The sequence below is a fragment of the Megalops cyprinoides genome, chromosome 4 (genome assembly GCF_013368585.1).
Source record: "Megalops cyprinoides isolate fMegCyp1 chromosome 4, fMegCyp1.pri, whole genome shotgun sequence".
NCBI lineage: Eukaryota > Metazoa > Chordata > Actinopteri > Elopiformes > Megalopidae > Megalops > Megalops cyprinoides.
Genome location: NC_050586.1, coordinates 13,654,105 through 13,676,322, shown reverse-complemented (window position 1 = coordinate 13,676,322; position 22,218 = coordinate 13,654,105). Strand labels below are relative to the sequence as shown.

Below are 22,218 nucleotides of genomic sequence, written 5' to 3'. Positions count from 1 at the left end.
CATTGTACAATAATAAAAACAAACATGCTCAGCCATGTTCAAAGCTGACATTGAAAAAAAGAACCGACTTAAATTCTACAAACATAGCGGCATGACCAAAACATGCCCCCTCACGGCTTGTTTATTCTTGAACCAAGATGAATTTCTTCTGTGTCCAGCTACCTACAGTATGTATATTAAGTAAATGTAAAGGAAGTGGTTACAGAGTAGGTGCTTAATATCCATTTACTGGGTCAGGGTAGGGCATGAACACAGAGGGCACACTAATTCAACCGTAGATATTTCATGTACTATATTTTACTGCCATGTAAGTATCAAATGATATGCTTATAAAAGGTAATGCATGTTCATATGCATACATTACTATTCTTTTATCTTAGTATGTACATATGAATCAATGTACATGTACAATGAGTACAAGTAAAAGAACTGAACCTTGTTTATATACAAAATATATACAAAATACGATGGTGCACATGACTGTAGGGAAAAAGGTGAAATGTTGATTGCTGTTTTTTTTCATAATTGTATTAATGTGATTTACCTTTATGTTTATAATCATTGTATTTTTGTAACATTTTTTGTGAAACATTCTGTGATGAAAATTGCTCCTGAAAGCTAAATGGATTTTGTCTGGTAAGAGCAGTTTTCCTCAAAACAAAGAAAATTAGCATTCTTTGTTATGGAATAAATAGTGATTGCTCACTTGACTATTAGATAACCACACTTCACAATGCTTTGTATTCCAAATTACAGTGTGGCCCAAGCCAATGGAGCAAACACTCTAATCGTTTTTCATTTCATGCTTTAATTAACAGCCTGCTTTGCACATTGTTGTATTGTTCATATTTAACAGGGTCTCTTTGAAATATGTTACTTTCCTTATGGGAGGTTTCTCTCCATTTTACATCCAGCAGGAGTTGGTGGTTTGATTGTTTCAGATGTTTGATTGTTTCTGTAGACATTTGGTGATGCTTTATATGAAACAGACATTGTACTGTTGTCCTTTTTCTGTAGTCAAGTAAGCATTGTGCACCTGTTGTGTGGTTATACATTTATACATAATGTGTGTAATTGCAAGGTTTGCTATTAGGGTTTGGATTTGGTAAATAAGTTGGCTTTTAGTTTCACGTTGAAAGACTTGGGTTAGGTTTTAGGATTCGAGTTAGGGCCAGAGTTTTCCAGATGACCTAATATATGTACCAATTTTATTACTATTGTAAGAAAAGGTAGCTGCATAGTAGTTACTAAGGATGTAACGATACCAAAAACTCACGGTACGATAATACCATGGTATTAAAAAACGAAGAAAAATAATGACTTGAAAAAATGTTGTTTATTACATGATAAATCAGCTTTTTTATTCATGTAAAATTCATTTTTAACTTAAAGTGCTTTTTTTAACTTTTAACTTAAAGTGCTTCTGCTTTCCTTCTTTAATAAAATAAAATAAAAGTAGCCAGCCATGATGACCTAAGCATGTGCAAAAATTGGCATGAGTTGTCTTTGGCAATGAATGATTGAACTATGTATGTACAATTAAGTGGCGGCTCCTGCCAAATCTCTCAGGAGGGCAATTGTTGCGATGATGGCTAAGGTGACCCGTTCAATGGGTAAATTAACAGCTAGCTAAGTAGACACTGTTACATTGCATTGTGCAAATTAGTCAGCTAGCTAACTTGACATTGTAACATTGCAAACAAAGCATTAGCTATTTCGCAACCTGCTAGCCACGTTTCCTGCTCATACCAGCTCCTTGAAAAGCCCCGGTTATACGATCCCCGCCCCCCCTTTATAGAAACTTGCTTGATGTTTAAATTTGGTCTGGGTGGTCCTAATTCTTTAGTTGCCAGTTTATCTTGATTACTACGACGAGTATCAGAGTGATCTGGGCCATTTTCAACCACATTGAAATCGCCTGAAAGGAGCGGTACTCCACAGACCACAACTTTACGCTGATTAGACTATGATATTCAGAGGCAGGACAAACTGCCTCTGAATATCAGAGGCTAAGGAACAAACTGCCCCTGGTACAATTGCAAAACAAAAACAATTAAATTTTTGACAAGAAGAGATAGTAGAACACAGCTATACTAGCAAAATAACCATGTAATATCCTGGCAGATTTCGTCACAATCCCACAACGGTATCGAGACATTTTTTTTATCGCGAAATTCGATATATCGTTACATCCCTAGTAGTTACACATTGATGTCGCAATATTTGCAATGGGATTACTTTGTTAAATTGTCTTCTTAGTATAAGTCATATTAAAATTGTTCTCATTCTGTATTTTGGGGGATGGCTCTGAATATGTGTTAACGTATCTTTGCAATAGTATGAAAAATGATTATTTTTACCATCATAATTCAGATGAATTCAAATGGATTCATATTTTTCTATACATAAATAAATACATACATAAATTCATAAGCTGGAGTTACATTAAGCCTAGATAATTTAAATGATTGTTCAATATAATATGGATACTCATTTACTGTATTGTGAAAGTGAAAACATTGACAATTGCAAGCAGACAAAATATAAAACACATATATATTCTAACAAGGGCAAAAAAAAAAACTTTAACAACACCCCACTGTGTCAAAAAACTTTTCAGAAAGACTTTTCAGAATTTTCTGTACTTCACCTCAATTTCTCAGTCTCATTCTCGCTATAGTCTCTTTTTTGTTGTAAATCCAGATTTCAAGTCATAAAACCATTAATGGCAGTATTTTTATGAATGTCGTAAATGCAAATTATCGTAAACTTGATCATCATTAATTGGGGACTGCCTGTGCTTCATTTAGAAAAAAAATCTACTGTTGTCTGCTCAGCCCTGCAATCTTTGCTGTTTAAATGTGCCTTTAAATGGACCAAATTTATGGTTTCACTGCCAAAGTCAATCACCAGAGGAAGCGCTCAGACTATTAGAAAAAGTTATCTGTAGAGAACAATACACTTGCAACAAGCTAATCAACATCCCCAAAGCTCTCCGCATTCGCCGCAAAGTGTAAACACCCAATTTGCATTTAAATTAGCAGGGACGGAACCATGAAAGGCTGGAGTGGTTGCAGACTTGACGGAACGGGACCAAAGAAATCGCCTTTGCAGAGTGCGCAGAGATGGGATGTGTTCTTTGCACATGCTGGCAACGAAAAAAGGGGAACTTATCCAGCACCACACTTTATATCTGCATTGTTTCAGATAGCTCAGCAGCATGGGTTCCTCCCTTGATGAAACAATGAACACAGCAGAAGAACATGCAGTCCAAGCCAGGCAAGATCACAGCATGCTTATATCTCCTGATGCAGGACTTGAGGAGCTGTTTGGACAGCACACGTCATTTTGTTTAGGAAGTGTAGAACAGGAGTGCAAGGAAAGTGTGTTCCTGCTTGAAGAGCTATTTTGATATCGTATGTATCTGAATGAGGGTGGCAACGGGCATTGTCCTGTGCCTTGTGTTCCACAGTGGATGGTGGCTGGGAGGAGTGGAGCGAGTGGACCATCTGCAGCTCAGAGTGCGAGAGGCAGCGGAGGAGGGCGTGCACGGCCCCTGCACCCAGGCACGGTGGCAAGCTATGTGAGGGGCCCGGCCAGGTCAACGAGAACTGCACCGGTGGACTCTGCACCCAAAGTGAGTGCCTCACACCTTTGTCTTCATCATTATCATTGTCATTGTCATGATAATCATCATCATGATAATCATACTGGCACTCCTCATCACTGCCACTGCTGCTAAAATCAACACCATTACCTGTAGCCTGTTGCCCATCGAAACATACCAGCGCACGTGTGTATGTACCAATGGAAGCAAATGCACAAACAATGTAGTGACTGGATGGAAAAGAGAAATAAATAGACGACAAGCAATCAGATGTCAGCTGAAAACAGACTCTGAGGCAAGCTGATGGCTTAGTTTTTAGTACCAGAAGAATGGCTTATGGTTGCTTTTTTTCTCCCTCATTTTTCCAAATGCCAATGTAATCAGCAATCTCTGAGCTTCTCCCTTTCTGATGAAGGAGAAAGACAATGAGGCTCACAGTGCTGAGCTGATCCATTTGCCAGTCCCTCCCTATCCAAATTGTTCTTTGTGCACAAGACTGGTGATAATGATACACATCATTATCAGAGGTGTGTTCGTCCTTGCTGTCCTGTAGACACCTTACCATTGTCTGACTTGTGCACTGCGCAAGTGGCTTTATACAAGATTGGAGTTTAATTGCCTCTCTCATTCTGTTTCTGTCTTTGCAGATCGAAAGCTGCTGCATGATGTTAAACCTCAAAGTGAGTCTTTCCCAGTTTTACCTGTAGTATGCCATACCCCCCCCCCCCCCCCCCCCCCAACTCCAAAACAAAAAAAACATTTGGATAACCCACATTGCTATGGTTTAGTGCACCACATCCCTCAGGAGAATGAGAAAGTCCTCTGACATGTGCATTCTTTTGAAAGCACTTTGTCCAGAACTGTCAGAGGTGCCTTATTGAAATTGTCAATCTGTCCAATAGGAGGCAACGTAAGCAGTCATTTTGCATTCATTGGACCAATTGCTCTGAATGCGGTACTGCATATTGTAGATAGACCCATGTGAATTTGCTACAGGCGAGCTTGTTGTTAGTCTCTTCACTGTCCACGTTTTATTATTGTTCCCAAACAAGCAATTTTTTTCCCTTCAGAGAAATTATCCACCTATTACACTTTTTCCTTTTCCTTTTTTATTATCATTTTTTTAGTCAAAATTATAGCCAAGGAGAAATTCCATCAAGGTTGGGAAAATGACATGAAATCCTGTCCTCAGGGATGTTCGAGGAAGGTGCCCAGCACAGCATTCAATTTCAGAGACCGTTTCACACCCACCAATGTTCATCAAACAAATAAGAATGTGCTGTCAGAAACCTGATTGTTTCATCTTCAGCCTTGGAACTTTGCCAAAGCGCTATAAAAATGTAATGTATGTATAAGCAAGTCTCCATCCCTTGCGAATTATGCTTTAGCAGTCTGATGTGCTGTCTGCAACGAGTTTCCACAATCTGCTTTCGAAGTCCGCATGTGATGTGCATATGCCTCAATCTGAGGAGCTAAAGAAGTGAAGGTACCGTCTCAAAAAAAAAAGATAAAAATGGAAACCTTGGCACAGGCAAAGCCTTTCACATAACATTCATATAACATTCAAGATTAAATAGTCCAGCATTCAGCATTCTACAATGAATTACCTGTCCATCTGGTTCATGATTGATCAGCTTTTATCCATCTCATCAGAACATCAATGGAAGGAGTTTTACTGTTGTTGTTTTGCATCCCAGCCGCCTTCACCCTCTAGGGTAAGAGTTTTCTTATAGGTTTGAACAGAGGAACTGATCATTAGTGGCAACTGAACATGTGCTGTATTGGAGGGAATTAATGGAGTGTAATTATGGCAAATGAGCTGATTTATTGCATTGCTGTGTGCGTTATTATATTCCCCAGTGGAAATCATGCGGCCCCAGATGCATAGCTCCAACAGCTTTTAAATGATTGTCAGGTGTTATGATGACTGCAATACAATCACATTCATTTAGGGACAGTTCGTTAGCATAATACACACTGGTAATGAGTGCAGGGTGCCTGCCTAACAATAAACAGTGCAACAGCAATTATGATTGCTGCTCCAAAGGGACAGAAGTCACGTTGATGGAAAGACTCTACATATCTGCATTTCTATCTGTGCCATTCACCCCCATTAATAATCTCTGACCATTGAAGTTTCCTTCCAGTGTATGCTGTTTGGAATTGACGTTGTGAAAAGGTGTTGTCTTTTTCCCTTAACCAAACTCAACTAAATCATCAGATACCAGTGTATGTGTCTGGCTATCTAGATTTGGTTTGACTCTTCTTGAGAAATAATAAGAACATTACTCAGAATGCTAAGGCCATACTGTATGGCCATCATTTTGCTCAATGAGTTGTTAGTTAGTGTGTTGATGTAAGACTGCTTTGCTCTCAGTTCTTCTGCAGTTCTTTCTCAAGGAGTGCCCCCCATACCCTTAACATGCTGGCAGTTAATTTTCATGCACAACTCCCTCACAGCTGACAAGGGGGAAGGAGCAGAGGACAAGGAGCCAGCTGAACAGATGTACCTGGCGTGGAAATCTGGCGTGCCGCAGTGCCGGTGATTAAAGTTGTGAGCGGAGAATGTGTCCTGGCGTTCACGCCCACATTGTGTTCCACACCGGCTACTGATTACTGAGCATGTCAGGGCAACACCCTGAGAGAGCGTCTTTAAATGTTGATCAACTTGTTAAATGTGTGTGAGGGATGAGGGTTGCCACCGAAATGAAAATCCTTGGATTATAATGTACAACAATCTTTAAAACTACTCAGACTGTCCTCGTGTAGACTTTACCAGGTGCTCAAAATCCATAACACTTGGTTTGCATGTGCCAAGGGTAATTGGTCTCCCTGTGTCATTTTGCTATTGCACTATGAAAAACATTACTGGCCTATGCTATCTTGGAGGGAAGTTATTATGGCGATCACCATAAATTGACACATTGAGTGGATTGCTCACTTGCACTCGGTGATGTGCTGAAAAAGTTAAGGCTATTCAAAGTTAAAAGTAGGGTCATAGTACTAGAGTCAGCTGTCCCCTGATCTCTGTTGATCATAATGTGTTGGAACATTTTACATTTGTCAATGCCCAATCCAATTATTGGGTTGTCAGGATAAATGAGAGGTCCATTGATGGGTTGTTTTCTGTTATTATTGAATTCTTTGGGAATTACCCTGCATGTTGCCTGCTGAAAAAAAAGCCCTCATATCAATACAACCTGTCAAAAAAACCCTGACAGCCACTGACCTCCTCTGTCAAGTGTGTCCTGTCCTTTCTGGTTCTCATTGGTTAGAGCTGAATTCCTTTGAGGGAGTTTATCCTTGACACGATTTTTCTGAGAATGGACCTTACATTGACCCCCTGTCCCCATCCCCTTCCCCATCCTGTCTCTGTGTCCTCTAGGTATGGAGGGAACTAATGACGTGGCTCTTTACTCTGGCCTGGCAGCTGGGGTCATTGCGGTGGCTGTTCTTGTGGTGGCTGTCACGTTATACAGGAAGAATCAGAGCGAGTATGGGGTGGATGTCATCGACTCGTCCGCGCTCACGGGAGGCTTTCAGTCCTTTAACTTCAAGACCACCAGACAAGGTAAGCACAAAGAATTATGGGAAGGGCCTCAGTGGCATATGATTCATATGTTATATGATTGTGTTGCGTTAATGCACCTACCTGCTTTACAGGTGTCCTCGTAAACTGTAAAGGTCCCTGCATTCACCCTTTTATCTCTGCAGACTGGGCTCTCTGTTCTTGCTTGGGTAGTTAATCTTTGATGGACACATTCTCCATTGACCACACATCAGATTCACACGCTCACGACCTCCCCGCTTCAGAGCCGGGCCACCAAGCGCTGATGGATAAATGTGAAACCCATGGAACAGTGAACATCAGTTCCATTTTTGTTGTGCACTGTAATAACTCCTGTTTACCGTGGCGTCTGTGGCCTCGTGTTCCAGACTGCCACGCTACAGGCATCCATATTTCTGCCCCTGACACTTCTGGGTTAGCAGAAGTGATAGCCATCTCAGCAGAGGGTGATAAATTCCTGATTGTTCTGACAGCGCTGAGAACGGCCGGGGCCAAATGAAGCTCCGCTACGCCTCCCCATCTACCCTTTCCCAAGGCCTGGGAACTCACTCATGCCCAAACCTCACCCCCGCAAGCAGGGGGGCCTGGTCAAGCCAGGCTACATCCGTCAGGCCATCAATTCTGTTTAAGTAGGACAGCTTTTCAGAGCCACCTTCCCTCCTCTCTACTAGCCAAAATCAGTCAGCGTGCCCAGTACACTCAAAATCTGCAAGACCCTCTGTGACCTTATCTCTTATGTTGATAAGGACAAACAATTACATACAACACATACTGATCACTGGTGCTGTCTATCTTGTATTACTAACAAGACAGACTGGATATATTAATTGGAATATTGTAATTCTGGTGTTACATATGTAGCAGTGTCAGACAGTGTTAGACTTACACACATCTCATTTTTTACACACATTTCATTTTCATACCACAATGTGCATAAAATGTGACAAGATTTTTTTTTTATCAAATTAGGGTTTCATCAAAGCAGGAAACATACCTAAAACACCAGTTTTTTTTTACCATCAGGAATCTCTATTAGGTGATTTATGCCTTCAGATGATTAATTTACTTACCAAATTAGCAGGGAAATACAGTGCTGTCATTCCACAAATCTCTGAATGGGCAATCAGCTGCACCCCAAACCATGTAATTGCTTTAAAAAACCCTTAGAGATGCTCCAGTTATAGCTGTTGTTGCATGAAAAGCTGGTGCACACCAGGATGGTGAATCAGTTTTCAGACCTTTCCCCTGTCTTTCCGCATTAGCGCTGCCTGTGAAATCCCAGTCTGTGAGTGATTTTTAATCAGAACTCTTATTCCCTCGTTTATAAAACGTGAGGTCCATTTCATTAACTTTCTACTTCCCAATCTCACTTTTCCATATGGTATCACCTTTTTAGAGATACACACTGAATAGTTTGTCAGGTTTTCCTCTAGAAAGAAATTAACTTACATTGCTTCTCTGTTGTCAGTTTGAGAACTGGATGGGAAAATACTTTTGCATTTAGTAGCTGTATCTGAAGTCAGCTGAAATACCCTGTGATTTTGTACTACATCTGAGTACAGACAATATATTTTTTTCCAGGAAATATTGGTGTTATCACCCTAAGTTTTTTTCAGCGTGGTTCAATTTTACAATCGTCAGTTATAAATCTTATCTGTCAAAATGCGCTTTTGTGGAGGTGATAGTCTGCTTGATGGCATCAAAAGCTGTTTAATAATGTCATATCAATCCACCTAAATACTGGTTTAAAAAACTCCTATCCCCATGATTTCCACATTTTGTACTTACATTGAGAAGGATTTATTTGCTTAAATACCAGAATATCACATAATACCTTTGAATGAGTGTTACCCACCATGGGAGCGGAGCACTTGTTATTAGAGATCACAAGCTCTTAACTGACTCTCCTAGAATATACATGTCCTTATGTACATTACCAACTCCACAGTAATTAATGATTTCCCTAAAAATAAATTACCATTAGCTTCCCATCTCCAGCCCCTCACCAGGCAACAGCTGGGCTGCAAGGACTGCTTGACACCAGCGTTATGTTGGCAAGGCAAGTGCTGGGGCCCACGTGCACAGCTCTGCCAGACAGGCTCCGTGTGTCCCCAGCACAGGTTGGCAGATCTGGGACCCTGGTGGATAGAGCCGGGGACCTCCCTCCTTGGCCTGCTTGATTTTTTGCCAGGAGCTGAAGGACTCAGCCGTTCACTCTCAGGAAGGTCACTGTATCCCCTCTGCCCCTGTGGCCACAGAAAAAAGACATCTCTTCCCCCCGGTGTTTAATTTGTATTTTGTTGAGGGGAAATGACATCATCCAGGGTGCTGGAGGTGGCAATGGCCTTGACATAAGCGAAGGGAACCAGGAAGTCTATTCTGGGTTATTAGACCTGCTCTTTTGAGGCTGGCTGAGGTTCTTTTTCTTGTTGCTTGGGAAGGACAGATGCAGCATTAATTGTCTTGCATTGTTCCTAATTCACCAGCAAGTAATTCATTAAATTTTTTTATCACTGCTGCCATATTTTTGGTCAAGGTCCGTCTTTTGTGTTGCTGAAATGTGCTTTCTGCAATAGTGTTTTGTTTAATTTTGAGTTTTCGTGTTCATATTTTTATATTTTGAGTTCCCTCAAGTCAATGTCATGCTTAGTCAATATGAGTCTGAAGGTAATATTGCATTGGTAATGAGGCAGCTATGTTGTCCTCCCATGTTTTTCTGTAGGAAACCCACTTTTGCTCAACTCCTCCATCCAGCCAGACCTGACGGTAGGCCGCACCTACAGCAGCCCCATCTGTTTCCAGGACTCCATGGACAAGGAGCTCTTTGACCCCTTGCCGGACATCAAGGTCAAAGTTCAAAGCTCCTTCATGGTATCACTTGGGGTGGCTGACCGTGCAGAGTACCACGTTAAAGCTCACCCCGAGACCTTCCCCCGTGGATTGAACCGGGACTACAGCACCATGGACAGCCGCAAGAAGAGCCTGCTCACCCCCCCTGCCCCAGTCACTCCTGCCAAAAGAGAACTGAGGACTATGGGCATATTTGGGAATCTGGGTGGGCGTCTGGTGATGCCGAATACAGGTGAGTTGTGCTTGAGCTAGAAAGAGAAGAAAGAAGATGTCTGACAGTTATGTGTTTATTTTCTTTTATAGTGGAGTGCCGCAGGGCTTGGTGAAGAAGCATGATGCGGAGTAGAATGTCAAGAAAGCATGTCCCGCGGTGAAATTATACCATGCTGAGCATATACGTAAACATATGGACCATTTTACCAATATCCTCAAAGAGTATTTTATGAAAAAAGAACACCCTCTGTGTACTTTAGCGACCTGACAAGCAGCAACACTCTCTGTGAGAGAAAAAGAACGTCAGAGACAATGCCTCCGCATGCCCCCCGTTTTCAGATATATGCTGACAGCGATGGTGAGGAAGGCAAACAAAGCCGTTTGTTTGTTGTTCCCAGATCTCTGCAGTAGTCAGACACCCTTGGCACCCTCCGGTATCCTTTTGTGCGGTTAAAAGCAAATGCAATTGGTAGGTGAGTTTGCGAGGGCCGGCTCTGCTGTTGGGGTCAATAGTCCGTTGTAGTCTCTCGACTGACATAGCTCTTCAGGGCCCTCATGAGAGAAGGACCCTCAGCACCACTTGAGAGGTGAAGAGAGGGCCAGCTAACCCCCAGCCTGATGAAAGGGTGTGAGTGGGAGAGCACTGCTGTAGAAGTGGACTGCTCTCACAGCTGAGCTGCAGGAGTCATTAACGGGCCAAACGACACATTTGGCAAAGTGCAGGTACACTCTCAGCTGATTGCTCCATTCCGTCTTCTCTTGTTGAGGGTTCGTCAAAGCTGTGGTAGATTTAGGCTGTGGTCTTATAAGCGGGTTTGCTTCAGATGGAGTGTTGATAGGTTTGCTGTCCTCAAGCTATGCGCCATGTGAACAACAACAGCCGTTCATTCTGCAGAGGATTATGGGTAATAAACTGGCCGATAAATTGAGTGAAAGCAGCAGTCTGTGTTTTTGTAGTGTGAGAATAAGGAATTAACTGATTCTGTGTCAGCTCTGTGTTTCCACCATTGTGAACAGTAGATCTAAAAAATTATCTTAATCCTCTATTGGATCCTATTGGGCTGCATATGTTATGTCAAGAATTAAACTGATAAACAGATAGCCATTCACTATGGTAGTTCAGTTTTAACCCTGGATTCTGGGAAGAGCCTGTGCACTACACTGTGACATAAAAAGTGTCTAAGGAAGGTACACTGCGGACACTGGCCACGGTATAATTCAACTGCACAAAAATCATTTGAGAGTGATAATCACATCTACTGTAGGTGCTCCTTCTGGGTCCAAAACTGACATTGAAGGAACTTGAAAGTGTACAAAATAAATGCAACTTTGAATTATGTATGTAAGCGTGCCTATGGGAAAAAAAAACAGCCGCTCATATACACTACACACTCACACACTTATATACAGTCTCTCACAGATACACACGCGCACACATGCGCAGATACACTTAGACACTTATGCACATACTCCACTTCTCCCTCGTGGCGCCTTTGTGAGCTGGCAAGCTGGATTGGCATCGGGGGTGAGTAATTGTTTGGGGCAGAATCACAGCCTGTGCCACGGCGATGATTTAAGAGCTCCTGAAGGACCGCTCTCACTGCCATCTCCAATAAGAAGCCTGACAGGGTAGCAGGTGTTTGTTTGATGAAAGCTAACTCGTAGAGTGGCAAGTTTGCGGGGGGAAGAGGGGAGAATACAGGAACTCCTCACTCCAGTTTGTTTTTGTTTTCTTTTTTTCGCCTGTGGAGACATAACAAGCTGTAGATTTCATACATTTTCCCATACAGATCCTTGTTTCTCCTCATCTCACCTCCATTTTGTTTCACCTTAGTGGAGATCACAGGCAGGCTGTGTATTCACTATCTTTTAGGTGTGGATATTCATTTTGGAATGTTACATCAATAAGTGTCATGTCTTATTTATATTCTGATCAAAAGCCATAATCATAAATTAAATATACCATCCTAAGTTTTTTTTATGTAAATGCATAAATTAATGGTACATTTGTAAGCACACATTGGCTTCAATTAGAGGCAGTAGTCTTGCACACTTATCTGCTGTTTCTCACTGAAGGGCTCCTGCAGTAGTCACATTTAACCACTAGAGGGAAAAGAGACGAGCAAACTAGTTGAAGCCAATTTTATGACATGTTTTCTTTGTAAATAAGACCTCCAATTAACCTAAAACACATTTGAATGTAATCATCTGCAAAGTGCTACAGGAAAATATTCTATTGATAGTAAAAGTTTTCCCATTTTACAATCAGAATTCATATCTGCATTCAGCTACAGAACCTTTTATATCTGATGGCTCTGTGGTGCTCATTAAAAATGCTAATTTCTCACAAATGATGGCTTGTGGAAAGAGTCAAAGGTTCATTGGCCAGTTGCACTACATGCTTAGGCACTTAGACCACTGCTGTTCCTACAGCAGCTAAAACAGATGACAGCTTAGAGCAGAGGGATGTGACCCTCTATCCCCTCACGCCTGCTCCTTGTCTCATCCCAGGTTTTGCATGTCTTTTTACAGGAGTCAGCCTGCTGGTACCACATGGTGCGATCACAGAGGACACTTCCTGGGAAATGTACATGATCATCAATCAGGAAGAGTCCAGGTGAGGACTATGAAAGGCAACCTCTCTCTCTGTCTGTCTCTCTCTGTCTCTCTCTCTTTCTCTCTCTTTGTCTAGGCATTTTCATTACAGGAAATGCAGAGAGATAACTGGCTAACTAGTACAATCCAGTCCAATTCATCAGATCCTGAAAAATGCACCCTCGATGGTTATTATATTCATGTGATATGGACAATGGCCTTGTGAAATGGAACGCTACAACAACAGCAGAAAGCTTCTTTTGTATCTGTCTCCTCTTCCCTCCGTCTATCTCTCACTCTCTGACAGAAGGGGCCCAGCACGTTTCCTTGCACATCTTGTACTCTCCACAGGGGTAATCTTTGGCATCTCATGATTGGGATGTCCACTTTCCAGGTAGCCTTGCAGGTGGCAGCCTAGCCCCGAGTGTCCCCTGTAAGACAGACAGTTACGTTTCAGTAGAATCGGTCATTTGAAGCAGGCGCAAAGGCTGCATTTTTTTTTCCACCGGAACTTAAAAAAAGTAAAGAACATGCAATTTTTTTGCCACAGCACTTATCACACAGGATATACTTTCAGTTTGCCATTATAACTGGCTTGCAACATCATTCATACTGTAATTAGTAGGTGCACAACATAAGAAAATCTCAACACCCACAACCATAATTTTTATGCTTTTATGCTTCGAAGGTGAGCAGCCCACGTGGAGCCACATGGCGTACTTTTTTTAATTCTGAAGGATATTTTGTTGAAATGTCTGCTTGACAACTATGCCTGATTGATGACGAGAGTGAAGGTTCTGGTTTATGGAGTCATGCCAAAGATTGAAGCCATTTTCCCATATCTGCCTGTTGATCAGCCCAAAGTATGTGTGTTATGTCAGGCAGTGTTCTTCTGATGGAATGGAATTTTCTCTGAGGACATCCAGCTGCTCCACTCCACTCTGTTGAAGCAGAGTTCCCAACATTCCTATGAGTTGTCAAAGCTCATATATAATATTCATTAATTAATGCAGGCATACCAGAAAAATAGTACCATTGCACACAACGTCCTCAAATGCTGTAGTTTATTTTCAAAGCATTCATGTTTTTCTCTTCATTTCCAATGATTTACTTTAAACCAGTAGAGTGATTTCCAGGTTGTATAAAGTAAGGATTTTGTCAGACAACGCACAGAGCACCTGAATATAGCATTACTGTTCTTTTAATCCTCTGCCAAAACAAACTAAATGAACCATAGTATTTCATCCTCAAATGTGTTGATGGATTGTCACCTCATTTCAAACTGTGACATTGCATACCTCGGTCATATTATTTTGTTTGAAGTTTGATGGCACTTCCCAGTGGTTGAAGGAGATCTGGGGTAGTGTTGGAGATGTCACAAAGATGAACAGGTTCAGAGACTGACAGTTCCTCTAATGTCCAGTCTGGCTCTGCAAGTCCTTTTGAAGTGTTACTGCCCCCTGATAAGCGCGTTGCTGTTTACTTCCAACTCCGTGATGCCGGCTTTGCAGGCTGTCTATGTGAGAGCCATCACTCACAAATCTCTCCCTGACAGCCACAGGGGTCTGTGGAGAATGGAAACCTTTCTTCTCCCTCAGCCCAACCATGCACACTGAACAGACTTCTCCACAGAAGAACAGAAGTCTATTAAAGATTGAACGCAGTCAGTAAGGCCAACACCCTCAAGCACTCTAGGAGGTTTATGATGTGTGCTAAGAGCTTGTCTAGATATTTCAAACCCATTAGTTATCCAAGAAAGATAACAGAAGGATATTATCGGAAAGTCTTTTTTCCCCATTGACAACTCCCCCACCCAAATTTTCATCAATTATTTGTCTACCAAGAAAATCTTTTCACCTGGGTAACCATTTCCAAACCTGCCTTTTTCACACAGAATGCTAAATCCACCTGTTTTTTCATTTGATCATTTGTCAGTTTGTTTTTTTAGTTTAGTTTGTTGTTTTTTTCCATTAAATTAGACTTTCAGTACATCTAGGCCAAAACCAATATTTAGTCTTGTCATGACTGGGCCTCAGTAAATTTGTACTCCTCACAGCTTGGCTTGTGAGTGTACCGTTTGAAGCACATTGTTTTTCAAACAAAGCAAAATAACTGGGGAAGATGTTCTCAGTGTGTTGTGTGGCCATGTCATAGCAGCAGGTGTCTCTCAAGCTTAGCTTGGGGGTTTAAGCATTTCTCTCCCTCAGGGCTGGCATGGTGGCCCTAACAGAACACCCTCTAGTTGGCCTCAACGAGGGTATCAGCACCCCTCAGGGACTAGCCGTGAGCAAGAAAGAGCTCTGTGGATTATTTGTTTTGGAACCGTCTGGCTTCATCCTGCCCTTAAATACACTCTAGATAAAGTATACACTCTAGATATAGTCTTGGTATGAAGAAACATAACATGACAAATAGTGAAATGTGATGTTTTCCTACCCTGACATTAATGTTTGGAATCCTGATATTTCAATGCAGCACTTACAGGTTCTGTCTTCAGACAGAAATCTGGCAAATGTGTCCATGTTCTGTAAAGAGCTTCCGCTTTGAAACTGACAACAACATGGCGGGACAAGCAAGTACATTTCCCGCTAATGGTGCATGTAAATGCTGGCTTTTATTAAGTGCAGCGACCCCCCTCGCTGTGCCTGAACCTGCCACTTGCTTTGCCATCAAGTCCCAAGGGGGTGAGTCAGCATCCAACCGCTTTGAATAATGCATTGCATCAAAAGCCAGGAAACTAGCAGGACAAGACCCTTGACGCAGTCAGCACAAACCGTGAGACAGAAAAAGCTTCACAACACTGAGCTGCAGAGCGGAACTGAAAAAACAGCCAGTGGTGTTGCGTTATTACAGTGGACCGGGCTCTCCAAAGTGTTTAATTATTAAGCTTTTAAAATCCCAAGTAATCTGTTTTGTGCCTTTTTTCCCCAGGGCTACAGAGGACTCAGTAAACTAAAGAGTAATTGCAACTGTTTTGACATGAGGTGCAACAAAAAGAAATTCAATTCTGTCCCAGGGTGTGGGTTGTATCTCCAGTGGATACAGAATAAGCAGGACGTATTTAAGTGGCAAAAAAAGGAGTGAGCTCTGAACCATCGGTTTCAATGGCCCTTAGGTCTGAGGACAAGCTGCTGTATCTGCAGTGGGCTTATAGCAGGGCTTTCAGTGCCCACTCTTTCAACGTTTAAAAAGAGGGGTCAAGGAGAGCCTGTGGAGGTGGTCGCAGATTCATCACTCAATCGGGGAAGGAGAGCTTCAGGCCCTCTAGACTTTGGAGTGCTGTTCTACTGTTATTTTGTCAAGGTTTTCATTTGTGGCAGTTTTGATACGGGGAGAAGGTGTGTCTCCAAGGACCGCGTCACTGAAAGTAACAGCCGGTCTGCCGACACATTGTCTGGTTTATCCTGCCTTTGTGGCTTCTTTTCACCAAACCAGAGCGGGAAGACACCGCAAGGCATTTTTTAGCCTTCAGGTTCCCTGTCGGAATGATTATACAGTCTTTGGGATTAACTTTGACAGGGAAAAGAGAGAGTCGTGCTTTCACTCCACTACCTTTCCCCTGTACTTCCCTTTGGCTTTCCCCAGCTTTCTGAGGATTCAAACTGTCTTTGTGTGGTGGGCAGGCTTGATTTACTGACGTAATCTGGTTATTCAGTGTGCCTGGAAATATTTTTGTGTGATACATCCACAGAATCTTAGAACACAGAGGTGTGATACATACTACACTGAGGATTTCTTTTTTACCATGGTAAATACAGGTAAATAATAAGATGAACGAAGGTAAATAATACCTGTATCGGGGACTGAATTGTATGCAGGATGGGGTTAAATATTTTGCTTGCTGAATTCTCAATTGTGGATTGCCATGAAGAGTCTGAAGTACCCTTAGACGTTTTTATGCAGATAGACTGGAATTGCTCTTGCAGATGATTGGAGAGTTAGATTAAATCCCACAGAAATTGCCAGGATTCATCTAAGAGAAGTCAAAGTTAAGGAAAAATCCTTTAAACAAAAGTTACTCTGAGTGCATTATCAACAAGAGCTTCAATCAAAGAAGCAACTTGATTCTAAGTGTGTGTGGGAAGGGGTGGAGTTAAGCACTTCAAGATGTCTATCACAGTCTGCTATCTGTGTTTGGAGGAGAGTTCACTTATTTAATATGAATAATAAGAGAGAGGTGCTTACATTCAATGCATAGTAAAATTCAGTTTAATATTATCTTTCTTTGTATGAAAGTTTTGCTTGTTTTAGGTTTGTTTTGTCCCCCACATTTTCAGACAAACACCTCCTAGGCACCCTGTAAAGAAGTGTTGTGTTTGACGAGCAAAAACTATATATTGATAGATAGAGACATAGATATAGTGAACAGCAGCATCGCCTATCATACTATCAAATTAGTTTCTTTGCCTCAAATTTAAACTGTGGCATATTAAAATGTTAATATCTAAAAGGGTTTCTGCACATTACTCAAAAAATCAGCTGCCACTGTTTCAGTATTATAAATTTTCACCACTGATTTTCAACGATAACCATCAGCAAGAAAAATGTGTCCCATAACCTAGGTGAGAATAACCATCAGCAAGAAAGTGTGTCTTTTGCTTAGGTGAAATCACCGATTTTGTATCATATTTAAAGGCATGCAATGTAGAAGGGATCTGATCACCATATCTGAGATCACAGATCAGTAGCTCATCTGAGCTCAGACAACTCCAATATAGTCTTAATATGAAATTTCTTCATTTTTTACAGGCTACCAACTACAGTGCTATTTTTGAAACACTCAGTTGCTGTTTATTATTTTCTTATTGTTAATGAACGCCAGCACATTTTAGGTAGGCATCCCTGGCTCTGAAAAGACAGCAGAAAACAAAACAGCCACTGGCTTTTGTGTTTGCTGTTTAGATTTTTCTTTGGCAGGCCACCTTTCAGCATGATTTTTGCAAGTTAATTGCTTTTATTTCATGGTGCATCTCCGCAAGTAGAGATGGTATATAAAGATAACAGCTGATCAATTAGATAAATATACAAAGTAAATGAATGTCTTATGATTGATTCCTCTAACAACACATCAGTGTCATACCATATTAAAAATATTTGGTCCTAGTATATGCCGCTCAGAAAGCAAAAATAATTATGATCTTCAAAGCATGATAAGAAAATGAAAATGTGTGTGAAATATGTTTCCTTGCTTGAATAAAAGCTCAATTGCTTTGTGTTTGAAATCCCATTGATAAAGTATCTGAGGTTATTGAATCCAGTTGAATTCAGGCACGTCTTTAAGACTGGCGTGCAGACTAAGCATGAAGAAATGCAAGCAATGGCAAACATCACTGCCTGGTTGTAAAAGGACTGTTAACTGTTCTAGCAAAACGTATGGTTTTAATATGTTAAGAGGTTAGTAAAACACCCAAAAAGGGTTTTACCCAAAATGTCTTTAACTGTCTTGAAGGTTACAGGGTGTTTCTGACCAAACATGCTTCTTCCTTTATACCATTATTAATGGATATATTTATTATACAGCCATTTTTGCAGTGCCCTGATTCAGATATGTTTGTCTTTTAGTGCCCAAACAGATGAAGGCTGTGAAATACTACTAGGCCCGGAGGTCACATATGGGCCCCCAGGGCTCAACCTGTCCTGTCCTGTTGCCATGACGATAGCCCATTGTGCTGAGGTCGACGGGGGAAACTGGAACATCCGACTCAAGAGACAAACGCACGATAACAAGTGGGAGGTAGGAGAAACGCCAACCCAATACCTGAATATCACTGCAGCTATAACACAGCCTCAAACCTATTTGTTCCACTCAAGGACTCTGGGGATGTTTGGGAGGTGCACACAGACACAAGGACAAGGGAATTCCTCTGTTTGCAGTGCATTTTTCATTATGGTCCATTCTGCCTTCTTGCTGCCTGTTTGCTCGTACACGGTCTGGGTTGTTTGATAGCTACACAGCCACTGGAATCAGGTTGCATTTATCTGTCCCTTGAGCCTTTGCCCCCAGCAGCCGAGGTCCTGGTGACATTTTTCTGTGCTAGGGGACAGGAGCAGAGAGCAACCTAGGAGGCGTGTGTGTGTGTGTGCGTGTGTGTGCGTGTGCATGTGTGTGTGTGCGTGCGTGTGTGTGTGGAAGGTGTGGGTCACTCTAAACGTACTCTGAGGGGAGATACAGGGGAGTCAGGACAGTATAGGTTCTGAAGAGAGCAGGCTGAGACTGCTAGAGGGAAAAGAATTACAGGGTATAACAGCGGGGATGACACACAGCTGGTGTCAGTCAGAAGGGGGTAATGACAGGGCAAGAGAGCTGCGCAGACATCGGCGGCATCGATCCAGCCAGTTTGGACGGACAGGGCAGAATGGGAGCCGGCACAAGGCAATCAGACAAAGAATTATGGGAATGGCTTCCCTCCCAGCTCAGCACCTCTGCCTGCACCATGCCTTAAATGCTCCCTATTCTGGGCATGTTTAGGACAAGAAATACAGTTAGCAAAATTAGAATAATTAGATATTGATGGCTCAGGTCAGAGATCTCAGAACTAAAAGAATCTGTGTTTGTGACTTCTACTTTAAATATTATAAACTGGTATATTGGTTATCAAATGACTGGCTCGTGCAAAAAAGCATTATTTCAGTTTTTAAATGTTGTGTTTAGCAGTAACCCAAAAAGGGAGTAAATTCCATTTGTGAGGTAGATTGGAGTAACATATTGTCTGTGGATGTGTGCACACTAATAAAGAAGTGCCTTTGAGTAAGTATGTGTAATCTGAGATAATGTCAGTGCACCTGTTTTCGTGCCCCTCGTTGTTTCGAGAGGCTGGTGGCTGGCACTCAGAAGAGAGATGGCAGACTTTGTTTCTCCCCAGGCCTCTCTGCCATCCCCTGAATAATCTTGTTATAGTCAATTGAGCTGCAATGCAGGTCCTGGGTAAGGTAATTATACCTGGAGTGCGGTGATCTGTGCATGTAATGCTAGTTTACTCCAGGCAAAACAGACAGAAGGGATGGCTGTGGCATGGATTCCTATCTTGTTTAAGTGTGTCTGCTCTGCCCCATCACATATAAACACACCATTACTGAAACCCTGCTCCATTTCTTTTCTTTAATCTCCGCTATAATATCTCTCACGCACACACTGTGAGCGGTGCTTTAAACTGTAAACCCAGATGACCCTACGAAGACCAGCCTGTGGTAGATTTGTTTCCTTGTAAACCTTGAAGTGTTTTCTGCATGAGTGCTTGTCAATTGTCGATTCAAGGTGGTTGTTTTTCAGACCATAATGGAAGAAAAAACACTGAGGAGTAAAGACTGATGGTAGTCTCAGATGTATTTTATTTGCCTGCCTGTGTCTGCATCAGTGTTTGCTTAACCCCATCAGTTTGGTTGCAGATTGACCCCACTGATCTTGTGCTTAAGCATCAGTGAAGTTCACTACATCCAGACTTTTAAATGTGACTGACATTTGCACAAGAACCTGTTCCCCCCAAGGAGAGAGGAAGTCACAAAAGAACCATCAGGCATGAGTCACCAGTATATGCCGATGGGCTGATGTCCCTGCTCAGCATGGCCCTGCCATGAAAAGACACCGTGCAGTAGTTTGAAATGACAAGCCCTTTTCGGAGAGGCAAAGTAAAAGGATGTCAGGGCAGCTCTCCTCTGGATGAAAACCAAAACTGGAGTGCAAGATGCCATTTAAATAAATTAAGTTCTACCCTTTTTTGCCAACACATTGACCGCCCGTGTTTTTGACTCCATTACTTACCAATTGCTGAGAGAGGAGCTGTATAGAAACTAAATTTGTCATGCCCCTGTGTTAATGAGTCTGAGGCTGCCACTGGATTCCAAATGGGGTATCGCAGCTCTGCATCTCATTGGCTGTCTGAAAGCAAGCAGGGCCACTCAGGCTGGGTCTACCTTTAGTTACTTATCAACAATATTTACCTCTTGCATCTTGTACAACAGTACTGCAATGTGCTTTTTGGCTCCGTTAATATTATCCATTTACACAGCTGAATATTTTACTGAACTTATTTAGGTCATGTTGATTAAGGGTATAACAGCAGTTTTCATTCTGGGAATAATACCTGTTCTTTGATTGTTCATTGACAAACATGTCATTTCTAGTTTTGAACTGGTAGGTTAAGCTGTTGCTTAAACATCAGTGAGAAATATAACTATCTTCCAATTAGCTTTCACTCTTCTGTGGTACATTTTGGGGCTTGTAGTGTGAAAAATAGCCACTGGCTGCATGCAATGTATCAGAGGATCGCATTTGTCATGCTTCAGCACTCCTGTATGAGCGCAGAAGAGGTCAGGTCAGGAGATCTCAATGCACAATTGGTAATTAAAGAATCAGCGTGAAAAGTCAAGAATTTTTTTTTTTCATGAATGCCTTTGCTTTCCTTGAAATTTTCTTAGAACCCCTTTCCTTTTCGGTCCACTTCAGCCTGTGTGGTGTGTTGCAGGAGGTGATGTCGGCGGAGGACGAGACGACCTCATGTTACTGCCTGATGGAGTCCCACAGCTGCCACCTGCTGCTGGACCAGCCTGGGTCCTACGCCTTGGTGGGCGAGCCCCTCACCGAGGAGGCCATCAAGCGGCTGAAGCTGGCTGTGTTTGGCAGCCTGGGAGCCAGTCTCTTGGAATACAGCCTGCGCGTGTACTGCGTGGACGACACACCCCACGCCTTTCAGGTAACAGAGGAGGGGCTTCACACTGTGTTGTTAGCTATGCCTTAATTATCAGGCAGCATATTATAGGAATGACAGGAAGCAACTGTTTCACCATATAATACTGGTATTGAAACCTATATCCACTCAGTGTGTCACTCACTCATCTGGATTATGTGCATGTTGTGCTCAAACATATGTTTTGAATGATATGCTTTTTTATTGTAGTTTTATTTCTCTGGTATGACAGTGTAGGTGACGGAGAACCTAGACAGAATGTCTGACTCATCACGTGCCACTAGTTTAGAACATGAATACAATTACATGGTGTTTTCTTAGCTCAGTTATTAAATATTGTTTTGGTTGGGATGAATTGCATTAATAATTATAGATGTGCAGAGATGTCTGGAATCCAACCTAAAGGTACTTGGGGCTTACACAGTGATAGTTAAGGCAGAGAAGGCATCACTGCAAGGTAAACTTTATTTTTAGAGTCACCCAAGATAAAGGCATCTGCAGAATAAATCGATAAGGATTTTAATCATTGTCGATCCCTTGATGTTGTTTTGTGGCTTTTTAACCACAGAGGGAGGTTGCCAGCTGAAAAGGGCTTGAATGTGTGTGGAAGTTCTGAAATGTGATTCATCTGAGCAGCGGTGGCGGACGGAGGGAGGTGTTTGAGCAGAGAGAATGGCGTGAATGGAATGCTAGACATGGAA

At 42.0% G+C, this 22,218-nt stretch overlaps 1 protein-coding gene across 2 annotated transcripts in view; it reads left to right on the top strand.

The window, feature by feature from the left end:
* unc5db (unc-5 netrin receptor Db) overlaps positions 1 to 22,218 on the top strand; it is a 163,387-nt gene that overhangs the window by 133,156 nt on the left and 8,013 nt on the right. For both annotated transcript variants that reach the window (XM_036527213.1, XM_036527214.1), the window contains 7 exons: positions 3,473 to 3,637; positions 4,255 to 4,287; positions 6,993 to 7,178; positions 9,898 to 10,257; positions 12,771 to 12,855; positions 18,396 to 18,567; positions 21,296 to 21,523. In XM_036527213.1, the coding sequence (XP_036383106.1) occupies positions 3,473 to 3,637; positions 4,255 to 4,287; positions 6,993 to 7,178; positions 9,898 to 10,257; positions 12,771 to 12,855; positions 18,396 to 18,567; positions 21,296 to 21,523 (1,229 nt within the window). The remainder of the gene's footprint in view (positions 1 to 3,472; positions 3,638 to 4,254; positions 4,288 to 6,992; positions 7,179 to 9,897; positions 10,258 to 12,770; positions 12,856 to 18,395; positions 18,568 to 21,295; positions 21,524 to 22,218) is intronic.